Genomic DNA, 12,731 nt, shown 5'->3' with positions numbered 1-12,731 from the left:
ACAAATACAGTTTAGCCGCTGGTCTCGTATGTTTACTTATATCTAGTAATTGACAATGAAGGTTAGTTGAGAACAAAACGAATATTTTGAATATCTATAAATCCTGCTCTTGGTCCTGGTTGAGCTTTACAACAATGGTTGAGGATGAAATAGTCTAAACAAAGTTTAACAATCAAAATCCCCCTTCTTTTTTTCCAACAAAATGCATGCAAACCCTCTCTTCAGGCTATTTTAGAAAGTCTTTAAACACTAACAATAAAAAAGATTAAAAAAAATGGCTGAAAAGTGCTAGTTGGTTGACTACAGAATTCTTAATATTTTCATATTTACTTTCTTCATTGTCAGCCATAAACGCCCTACGCCGGATTTAACGTGTCCGGACGGACGTGGCTATCATATCTATAATACTAAAATTACGAGGTCCAATTTATCAGCCGGCATCAGGTAAAAACGACATATCAAAGAAATCAACTTTATATATAGCTAATATAGGACAACTGTGTAGATTAAAAATTACACCACTCCAGACCCTTTTGTTTTCCACATAATTAATATTGCCAATCATTAACAAGTTCCGGGTCGAATCCGGTACCGATACCAATAGTATAATCACCTGTTACCTATTACCTTATCTGTACGTTCCGCATCTAATAGGCGCACCACCAAATAGTGTATTTGATTTTACTATATACACGGGTCATAATCACAAAGTCGACACAACTAAATTCAATCATTGTCAAATTGTTCCCTATTGTAGTTTTTTAATTGGTAAGACTTTCTAAGATAACAATACGAATACAAAAATTTGGACTAAGGCGTATAGGTACCGAGTTTTCAATTTGTTAGCGGGCATGACGTAAAACAGCGAATCAAAGATTTGAACATTATTTGACAATGCTGTTGATTAAAAAATACTCAATTCCAGGACCTGATTATTACCAATAATTGAAAAGTTCCAGGTCGACGGGTTCAAACAGAAAGATTTGAAAGCAGAGAAAACTGTGTATCTTATAATCGGCACGACTTTATCAGATGACAATACCATTACTAAAATAAGGCTTACGCATAGTTAAATACTTTAATTCAGTCACGGACCCGCAATATCACGGGTGTGTTCTAGTGTTTATTTATACATCATGACTGCACAGCCAAACCAACTACTCTTTTATATATTTAGAATGTGTTTTACTTGGCCTTTATATGGTATTGTTAGAGGTAGTTCTATGCGGTATATAGCTGTTTACAACCTATAAAAATATTGTCTCTTCATGTTGAATTATCGTCTCATTAGAAATCATACTACATCTTTTCATCTTCAAGAGGTTATCTTATTTCTGTACCCCTAGTCAACACTTGATTTTTAATTACTTAAAAAAAAGGAACTTATACCAAAGTAATATGTCATGGTATAATTCTGGTAAATGAAATATACATCTGTATGTTTTTATGGACTAGTGACAAGATTATATCTGTAGTTTAATAGGTCTTATTTACTTTAATTTAACGATAATACAGCATACTTGTTGACTCCAGATAATGTACCCGCCATAGTCATTACATAACACAGTAACTAATAAATCTGGTCAAGGTAAGTTTCATGCCGTTATTTCAACAACCGAGAAGCAGAAACAATACCAGAGTATTTGATTTTTTACAAGATATAAAACAAAAAGATACGCGCTCAAAAGTCTACGCATGAAGTTGCAAAAAAGGTCATTAGATATGACCAAATTTTCACAGAAGCTTTTCTTTTTTGTCATTCATAGACTTTTCAAAAAATAAAGATATTCATCTGTTGGTATCCATAAATACAGGACATTTTTTCACTAACTTACAAACAGTTTGAAGTGCAAACCAAATCACATTTTAAAGCTACATAGTGTGGACACAGATCAGTGTGGATAGAAATTAATAACTGTTTGACTGTGTTATTATCACTGAGTTTATGTATTGGTTGTGCCCCACCTGATGCTTTGGCGCTATTTCGTTTTCTTTCACATAAAGTTTTATATGAAACTGTGTTCAAAGGTGACACTCACCTTTCGTTTTGAGGGACCTCGATGGCCAAGTGGTCTAAGTAGTTCAACTATTGTAATCACTCGGCTATGAAGTTGTGAATTCGAACACCGCTCGTGTTGGTACACTCAACTCCAATCTTAATTGACTAGGATTGTCAGTTTTCCTATCGAAGGTCGGTTGTTTTTCTCCGCACACTCAGGCTTCTTCCACCAATAAAAAATTAAATAGCCCAAAAGTAGCGCAAATAGTGGCTTCAAAACACCAATAACCAATCAATCAATCAATTTTGCATTTTGAGATAAGAAGCAAAAGATCAAAATTTGCATTGCGCAGGGTATACATTTATTTTTTTTTAAAACAAAAAACAAGGGTGATCTACGGTAATGCGGAAGGGTAAGCAGACACTGCTCAATATGTTGTACCCGGTTTTGGGTGGGCAGTAAGACTCATAAGGACTCATTAATGACTCTAAAATTAAAACGGTTGAATAGTGAATCAAATATTGTTTTGATATATAAAAAAAAAATTACGCTGAATCGTTTCGATAATTTATTTAAGTTAATCTCCTTTTTTTAATTTATGATTGTCATGGTTTTTTTTCAGTTGTAAATCATAATGGATTATATCAATCCTTTACTTTTGATATGCCTTTGTATTATACCGACTGGTCATGGGAATGATGTAAATCATGATACGTGCAACAAAGACAATAGTGACCATTGTTATGAAGTAAGTAGGCTTTTTATTTTTATTTTGTGCAGCATATTACAAGACTGTTTATTTGCAATATTCTTGACTCTGAAAACAAAGAAAAAAGAAAAGTAACAGCATTAAACTAGAGCATTGTTAAATAATCTGTTGTTAATGGCAAGCCGTTCTCGTCAAAATTATGTTTAAACCCTTTTTTCGAAAAAAATATACACTGAGAATTAAAAACCTAAAATAACACACTGAGAAATCGAAATTACACACTGAGATATAAAAAAAACCCCACACACACTGAGAATTCAAAATTACACACTGAGATTTAAAAAAGACACACTGAGATGAAATCAATTGAAAAACACACACTGAGAATTGTTTTAATTACACACTGAGATTTCAAAAATACGCACTGAGATTAATATACAAAATACTAATGAAAATTCATGAAATGAATAATTCAACAGATTTATATCTTGATCTCAAGAACTCTTGTCATTATAATGAAATGCGATTCCTTCAACCAACATTCGTATTAAATTTCAAGACTTAACATCGCTCATATTCATAAGTTTGTTGCCTATAATTCAGATCATTACTACCAGTAATTAAACATGTATCCCTTTTCAAAGTCTTCCAACTGTTTCCCTGATTTCGCTAGTTAAACTTTTATATTTTTGTTACGTTTATATGCTATAATAGACATTTCACTGCATTCTTTTGCAGATTGTTCCAATGTTTTCTTATAATTTTAATAAAGTTTTTCACCATTTTGTTATATTTTGTAATAAGAGTAAGTGGGTATTTTTCTTGTTCTTGTATTTCTAAAGTTTTTTTTTATTAATAATTTGGAGCCAAATCGAAGGACTAACGAGTTTTGTCCCCTTGTTGTAAATTTAAGCTTGTAATAGATTCAGATAAGTATGCTAATTAGATATGTGCGCATAAAAAGTGCGCACAAATCTCAGTGTGTAATTTTAAATTCTCAGTGTGTAATTTCAAATTCTCAGTGTGTGTTTTCAGTTTATTTATTCTCAGTGTGTCTTTTTGAAATCTCAGTGTGTAATTTTCAATTCTCAGTGAGTAATTTTCAAATCTCAGTGTGCGTTTTTCATTTTTGTAATCTCAGTGCGTCTTTATGAAATCTCAGTGTGTAATTTTTAATTCTCAGTGTGTAATTTTCCATTCTCAGTGTGTAATCATCAATTCTCAATGTGCGTTTTGAAGTTTTTAAATTTCAGTGTGCTTTGTTGTAGTTCTCAGTGTGTAAATTTTTCGAAAAATGGTTTAAACATAGCTTTGACGAGAACGGCTTGCCATAGTTGTTCGATACTCTTATACCTTTACTTGTTCATCTAAAACGATATTAAACAAATATAATCTAGGAAATCATTTTGAGTTCCATATGTGCATGTTAACGTAAGAAACACTCGAAACTTTGATAACACTAACTCATCATAGATACCAGGATCAATATTTTGTACGCCAGATGCGCGTTTTTTCTACAAAAGCTTCACATGTGTCGCTCGTTTAAAAAAGTATAAAAGGCCACATAAGGTACGCAGTTGAAGAGCACATATATAAGAACCAACACTCCAAAAGGTTTTACCAAAAACAGCTACGGTAATCTATTTTTGGCAAAGAAAATCTTTAGTAATTTGCGAAATTCAAAGTTTTGTAAACGGTTATAATTTATAGTTAGAACATACAATGATAATTCTTTTCTCAGAAATGCTGACTATTTGGCTGGTGATACCATCGGAGAGGAAAACTCCACAGCAGAGGCATCGACCCAGTTGTTGTAGCAAAGTTTGTACGCTATCTATAGACGCTCGTTTGTTCGGTCTACAAAAGACGCATTCATGACGCTCGAATCAAAAACGTTATGAAAAAGAAATTATGAGGTTAATGGTCACCGAGGATCCAAATATCTGAAATGTTTACCATATAACATTTTTTTTCATCTTTTCAGTCTCTATCAACAACAAAAAACTGCAACTATGACGTCATTCCACTAACTAAAACATTTGGAGCCAAAATTCAAGGAATCGATCTTAAAACAATTTCTAATGAATGTGCCAGGAATCTTAGAGAAGAAGCATATATGTACAGATTTTTATTGTTTAAAAATCAGACTCTGCCTTGGCAAAAACAAATTCACGTTACCTCTTTGTTTGGTACACCGTTTCAAGAAACATCTTCTATTAACAGAAAGAAATATGATAAAAATCCAGATCCACGTCTAGGAATATTTTCTAATGACCACAAGGCTGGACTTGTTGGCATTGGAATAGAAGGTTGGCATGTAGACGGAAACATATTTGAGATGCCACATTTATTCACTCTGATTTACTGTGTTCATGCCAATTCAAATGGACCCACTCTCATTGTGCCGCTTAAAGAAATAGTCGACATGTTTTCAACCAAAGAGAGGGAGTATCTTGAGAACATTTTGTTCGTTAGTGCATTTAATTCCTCCGTTCAAATACCTCTTCTTTATAAACACCCCTTTAGAAATGATGACACCATTATGATAGCATTGGGAAAGTTATCTGGTCAATATTTACAGCTTAATTCTGATAACAATGACAACCCGTATAACCAGTTATCTGTAGAAGAAACAAAATACATTCAAGATCTTTTTCATGCTAAAATATTAGCTTCTAATTTGATTTATTCTGTAAACTATGACCCTGGGGATTTTCTGATGATACACAATCCTTCAGTTGCACATATAGCAGGACCGGGTACCCAGACTCCATCGGAAATATCCGGACTTCGTCTTATACATAGATCAACAGTAATAGGAGAAATTATACCAAGCAAATCAACCAATATCCAGTACGAATGTAGTTCCTTTCCACCGTTTGAAGACGAATATTGTTTATTTTCTCTGAAAGGGTCCGTATACTATCCTCGGATAGGTTATTACGATAACCAAACAACTGCCCGAAATAGGTGCAAGAATATAAACAAGTATTCAGACCTGGCTAAAATATATACAAAAGACTGGAATGACATTGCAACAAAGATAATATCCAAAACAAAAGTACCTCATTGGCTAAATGCTACAAACCCACAAGACACAGACGTATATTGGGACGAGAACAAAGGATTATTTAGTAACTGGGATCCTACTAGTGGACAACCGAATGACCATGATGGAATTGAGGACTGTGTTGTAATAGGACCCTCGGGTTATTGGTTCGATCTTCCATGTAGTGGACCAAAAACTGCTCTAGGGACTGATCGCGCGCCAGTTATGCTTTGGGATGGAGAGAAAATAATGCGTAATGTATATCCGTTGTGTGGAATACAGAAAAAATATCTATGAAATTCAAATCTTATTTGATAAACGGAGAAACAGCTACAGTAAAGTTATTTTAAATACAACTGCGACATACTATGCTGAAATTGCTTTGTTATCTTCATACATTATAATTACATTTAAACATTGCATCTGGCATTTTGGGGTAGAAAACAAGATTAAAATGTTTTTTTTTCTCTCTCATATCTTATGTATGATAATTTAATATACTTGTATGTAATATACCCCCGACCGGAATTATTGAATTGTCAATAGAAATGAAGTTAACTCGGCTTGCACAACAAACAAGACAACGTGCAATCCAGCGATAAGTTTCCTCAAGTGTAACCATTTTTAAACACGGTTGTAACAAATACTGTTAAACCAAAGAGTACTTCTTACACTCTATGGGTAGCATAACTTTGTAATCGATCACCAGTAGTCACATTCGTAAAAGAGCATATCATTTACGACGATTGACATAAATTACAAGGGACAAAATAAAACTACAAAAGGCTTGTTCACTCCATAAAATATTCAGTATGTTTTTCCCTCTTATGAAAGATTATAACACAAAATATTCTGAACCCTGCTTGTACTAGACAGTGTATGCTTCTGTTCCTCGATTGATAGTATCATACTAGTTGTGTTATTCATGGTAAAAAAAACCAGTGATAAGTCCCATTCGGTGATGTTGCAATCGAGGCAAAGAGGGTGGAATTGTGGTATCCGTGGTCATGTGCGGCATATAGATATTCCACAACGGTCAACCAACTCGTGATGGAGTTCGTAAAACTTTCAAAGAGATGGCTTCAACTTTATCCCCTTGGAAAGCCTCGGTTTAAGAGCTTCCTTGTTCACTTAAACCCTCTATCATGGAAGTCTTCTGAAATATCATTTCAACTTAGAAATGTATAAGAGGGGGGCAAGGGGGTCCCAATAACAGCAAAACAGCAAATTGATTTGGCTCATAACAGATAACAATTTAAGGAATTAAAATGGGCAAAAACAGATAACAGTAAATGAAATATTAAAATAATATGGTCTTTGACAAATCAGTATTTCTAATTACGGATATAATCCTTTGTAATGCATTCCATTTTCTATGACTATGTTTTTAGTATTAATTCATGTATCTAGAATGTGTTTAAATTACTACTCAATATATTATAATATTTTTTATACGCTCGTTAACGGAACGTATTATGGTATACTGTTGTCCGTCTGTTGTCAACACGTCGGATATTAACTCAAAAACTCTTTAACCAATTTGCGTTAAACTTTGGGAAATTGTTTATATCTATTAACGTGAGCTTCCTTTTTTTTTTTTTTAATTTTAGATTTTAAGTTTCTGGTTTTTATTCAATTAAATTGGTGTTTTTTTTTCAGTTTTCTAAAAAAAAAATGACCTAAAAGAGTTTGAATATTCTGACTTTTTCGAAATGACCATCTAATGAGGTGTGTGAATTTTTCTTAATAAGACTATGATGCAAAGTGGTATATAGGGTAGATAAATCAAAAGCACCAATTATAAGCATGCAATTTATCAAGTACTTAAAACGAATTTTGACACTCCAAAAGCAATTTATTCCACTATTTTCAAAGGCCTTAATTTGAACAATTTTTTATCAGGTTTTTTATTGTACCAAGTGTACTAGTAAATATAATACATAGTTTAGTAGGGAAACAATGACTTGAAACGAAATAAATCTTTGTTTGTAATGAGTTATGTGCAGCTTCGGACCCAAGTACATGGTTGGAACTTTCATTGTACAATGCATTAGGTTCTGCTTTGAAAAGAATCACAGAGCTGAGTCTATGTACCATATTGTATAAAAGGTTAAGTGGTTGTTAGGACCTAGTCCTTAATTGAGATCCTTGTCAGATATTCCTGGCCATATGTTTTCCTTTTTGTCATATTAAGAATTGTTTTAATTTAATATGTTCGTCGAGGAAACAAGGAACATTATTCTCATACAAAAAATTAAGATAATTCTAAATACATATTCATAAAAAAAATGGAATTTATTACAAAGGATAATCACAAGATATACTTGAATTGTCCTGGACCTCACTTCTGTGATGGGTATGTTAATGTAATCCTTCTCTGAATACGGGACAAACATATTAGTAGTGGTAGACCGGAATGTCCAATGATCTTCAATTTATACCGAATATTGACTGTCAAAAAAAATGCTAACATTCCAATTTTCAATAACAGTTAACAGCAAATACATTATCACAATAACAGATAACAAAAAAACTAAAAGCCCAATAACAGCTAACAAAGAATAAGACAATAACAGCTAACAGCAAATATATTTTCAAAATAACAGATAACAAAGAATTAAATTGCCCCATAACAGCATAACAGTTAAACCCCTTGCCCCCCCTCGAGTATAATGCTTATGCAAGCGTTGTTAGAATTTTGCTACATAGAAATCCTCCCTTTTCATATAAAGTTTTGTTATCAACCAACCCCTTTTGACAATTTCTGGATTTAAGTCTAAATATGAGACAGACTTTCTCCTTTTTTATATTAACTGTTCCTGTTGTTTCCTTTATTTCAATTTCGATGGAAAAGATGCGTTCTACAAATTCACCAAACTTGGCTCTATTTAGTGATAGGACATCACCTATGTTGAACGCATCAATCCCATCGAACTAGAGATAAAGGATAATACAGATACAGTTAAGTCGGCCTCATATCTTGACTTACATCTAGAAATTGACAATGAGGGTCGGTTGAAAACAAGACTTTACGACAAAAGAGATGAGTTCAGCTTTCCAATTGTGAACTTTCCATTTCTAAGTAGCAACATTCCAGCAGCACCTACATACGGGGTATATATCTCCCAATTGATACGATATTCCCGTGCATGCTTTTCCTATCATGATTTTCTTGATAGAGAGTTGCTGCTCACAAGGAAGCTATTAAACCAAGAGTTCCAAATGGTGAAGTTGAAATCATCCCTTCGTAAATTTTACGGACGCCATCACGAGTTGGTCGACCGTTATGGAATAACCGTTTCACAAATGGTATCGGATATGTTCCTTACGTCGTAACCACAATCCCCTTCCCTTTCATGAATGTGACCTACCGAATAAGACTATTTACCGGATTTGTTATCACATAAGCAACACGACGGGTGCCACATGTGGAGCAGGATCTGATTACCCTTCCGGAGCACCTAGTTTTTGGTGGGGTTCGTGTTGCTTATTCTTTAGTTTTTCTATGTTGTGTCATGTGTACTATTGTTTGTCTGTTTGTCTTTTTCATTTTTAGCCATGGCGTTGTCAGTTTATTTTCGATTTATGAGTTTGACTGTCCCTCTGGTATCTTTCGTCCCTCTTCTACATAGAGGGACATTAAGGTTGAAGGGCAATGATAGCTTCTTATCCTTTTTCTAGTTATATATATGTATATAAGGAAACTCGTGTATGAAGAATGGCCGATATGATTAATAAAGGAACTAAAGTCGGCGAAAAGAGGAGCACAGTTTGTTCTCATAAAATTGCCGATTTTTTTTTTAAGACACGTCCTCCAATAGTGCGTCACAACTAAACTGTCAATAAAACAAACCTTCAGTGTCGGAGCTTTTTTTTTTAAATCAGTATTTTTTTTACAACGCATGATTTGTCCTTTGTAAAACAAAATAATTTTTTTCCACGTTGAACATTCTTTTTAATGAAATAAGTAGGATTTAATAATTTTTAACCTTTGTTAAGCGTAGAATGTAGAATACTATATATACAAGGTAAAGACGTCGAATGTCATACTTTTGCAAGAAAAAAGAGACTTAGATTACCTGTTCTCTAACGGATCTTCTGAGTCTTAGCAGCCACAACGGATTCATATGTACCTTTCCAAGAGTGTGTAGTTTTGCAGTAACTCTGAAGCCCGGGTTTGATTGTTTCCAAAATTGATGTTTACTATGGTAGTTTGGAAAGAGGTTTCGTGGAACATTTTAAAGACCCAGTAATATAACAGTGTTTGAAAGATTGATTGATTGATTGTTGGTTGCTTAACGTCCACTGGCAAGTATTTCATGCATGTTCAGGACGAGAAAGAGTTAACAATAAATGCAATAGGTAGGTCTTCGTCATATAGACGCCATTCGGGATGATGGTCGGGGAAATTTTGACTGCCACTGGAAAATGAGGGTATTTGAAAGAAGTCTTAAGTACTAATAAATTCTGTATTCAGTACAGTGAAAGAAGATCCGACATCTTTGTATTTACATTTTGATATGTTGAGTTTTCAGGTTAATTGTCAATACCTTATATTGTCATCAAGTAGTTTGTGTGCTGTTATTTACGCACACAAAAGTATTCAAATGCTCTTCAAATTCGCACTTTATTTGGGGTTTTTTTCACTTTTCGAATCGAGTGAAACTAATGAGTATTTTGTAGACGAAACGAGAGTCTGGCATACAAAATGTCATACAAGTGAGAGGTTTGGCTAGCTTTATAACCAGATTTAATCTACCATTTTTTACATGTACACGTAAATGCCTGTACCAAGTCAGGAATATGAGTTGTTATCCATTCATTTGATGTGTTTGAGGTTGTGATTTTGCCATTTGATTAAGGACTTTCCATTTTGAATTTTCCTCGAAGTTCAGTATTTTTGTGATTTTACTTTTTAATCCTGCATTTTTCATGCCACATCTTCTTATATCTATCTTAACTGAAATGGTTAGTCTAGTTCCGTGGGGAAAAAAGTAACTATTCAAATGATATGCTAAAAAATATATAAAAACATTTGCACAAAACGGTATATTTTCTTTCAGTCCATTGTTTAAGGTTAGACACAAGCTATGCACTTTAATCAAGTGTCCGGAACGGTTTTTCAAGCATATCTGTGGACTGTATACTCAATCAGATCTCAAATATAGTCAATATATGTCTATTCTAGTAATATTATCGTTTTGTCTCGTTGACTTTTAAGCAGTATTCCCTTATTACTGTCTATCAAATTGTGTATTTATACCCCAAGGTAGTAAGAATAGTAAACATGTGTTGGGCCAATATTGGCATTCTGTTGGCAACATTGTTGGGCCACTGTTGGAAAACTATGTTAGGCCAACGTCATTTTGCTCATCGGCCCTCAGTTGGCCCAACATCAGTATGCCAACAAGGTTAACTATTTGCCAACAATCTGCCAACAATGTCAACTATTTGCCAACAGTCTACCAACGTCGTCTAGTTTTAAAATTATGTTTGACCAATGTTTGTCGAACAGCAGTATGCCAATGATGGCTTCAGTCTGTCAAACATGTTATTCATGCATTTCATGTTATGTATTTAGAAATATTTATCTCTAGTGTACAATGTATATTATATTGGCAGGTCAATCTCGGCTGTCATGTGGAGAGTGTGATATTACACTCGTGTCATATGAGCAGCTGAGTTGAGTTGATTAGTTACAACAAATGGAAGTTTTTAACGACCTTGACTGGCTATACAGCCCTTGCACGGTCGGTTGATTAGTTTAACAACTTGCAGAAACTATATTCAAATTTTATTTGTTTTTTTTTGGGCTGGTTTTAAGTATTTTTTGTTTGTGCATAAAATTATTCAACCATTAAGATAAATACATTTAAATGACTACACAGATTTGAAAATATTAGATAAAGAGAATGAAGAGCACATTTTTTGGTTTGCATTTTGAAATAATATCTAAAAAAAAATCAAAAAAATCTGTGGTATAATACGGGGAGATAAGAACTTAATACGTTGGCATATTGTTGGCACAATGTTGGCTCATATTTCAATATTGTCATGAAATATCAATGATATGTTTTTTTTATATAAATATACTGTTTTGAAAACTTTTGAATTATTCAAAATACTAAAAATTTTCTAGCTCTTGGCACAGACGGTTTAAAATAGTCCTATTTGGGAAGACTTTATTATTTTATTTTTTATTAAGTCCTCAATGCCCTTCAAACACAATCTATAGTCTCTATGATAACATAGAATCATTCAAATAAAGTTCGAATAAAATTGGTTCAGTAGTTTCAGTCAGAAGATCTTACACTGAACCAATGGATAACGTAAGTCAAATATCGTTGGGCAAGCTACTTTAAAAATAACAGTACTAGTTGGTAAGAAAATGTTGGGCCAACATTGGGCCAATAACACCAAAATGACAGTTGGTGGAAAGTCGTTGAGCCAACAAGGGACCAATAGTGTCAAAATAACTGTTGGCTGAGTTTTGTTGGGCCAACAAGGGGCCAATAGTGTCAAAATAACTGTTGGCTGAGTGTTGTTGGGCCAACGTCGGTTTCTTGTTGTGCTGCCAACGCCAACTATTTACCAACTGTGCCAATCAATCACCAATGTTGGCCCAACAAAGTATTGCTATCTCGGAAGCTTATACTAATATAGACTATACTGGGAATTCTCTGTAACCGTCAAAGCAATGTAACAAATTCATTAGAAAAATTGTATAAAATGCGTGAATTTATAATTTCATGATTGATTCATGGCAAGATTAAGAACGAGGATTAAGTTTTGGTTTAAAACAATTAACATTTAGAACTACGAAAACTTCCATTGTTGATAATAAGACTCAATCTAATCTCAATCTAATTAAAAACCGATCTCTCATCGCTCCTGTTTCTGATATCAGAAACAGGAGCGATGAGAGATCGGCAGATTGAAACAAGTAAGAAATTATTTCATTTTCATAAAATCA

The 12,731-nt window shown here is 33.6% G+C and overlaps 2 protein-coding genes across 2 annotated transcripts in view; one reads left to right on the top strand and one right to left on the bottom strand.

Moving 5' to 3' along the window:
• Positions 1-12,731, bottom strand: part of LOC139516491 (uncharacterized) — a 735,418-nt gene that overhangs the window by 280,527 nt on the left and 442,160 nt on the right. The window lies entirely within an intron of this gene.
• LOC139498603 (uncharacterized) lies at positions 1,505-6,536 on the top strand. The gene is made up of 3 exons (XM_071287068.1): positions 1,505-1,588; positions 2,623-2,748; positions 4,694-6,536. Exons 2-3 carry the CDS (start codon positions 2,635-2,637, stop codon positions 6,053-6,055), a joined length of 1,476 nt encoding a protein of 491 aa, XP_071143169.1. The 5' UTR covers positions 1,505-1,588; positions 2,623-2,634; the 3' UTR covers positions 6,056-6,536.

This window comes from Mytilus edulis, chromosome 1 (genome assembly GCF_963676685.1).
Source record: "Mytilus edulis chromosome 1, xbMytEdul2.2, whole genome shotgun sequence".
In the NCBI taxonomy this organism is placed as follows: domain Eukaryota; kingdom Metazoa; phylum Mollusca; class Bivalvia; order Mytilida; family Mytilidae; genus Mytilus; species Mytilus edulis.
This window is presented reverse-complemented; position numbering and strand designations above follow the sequence as displayed.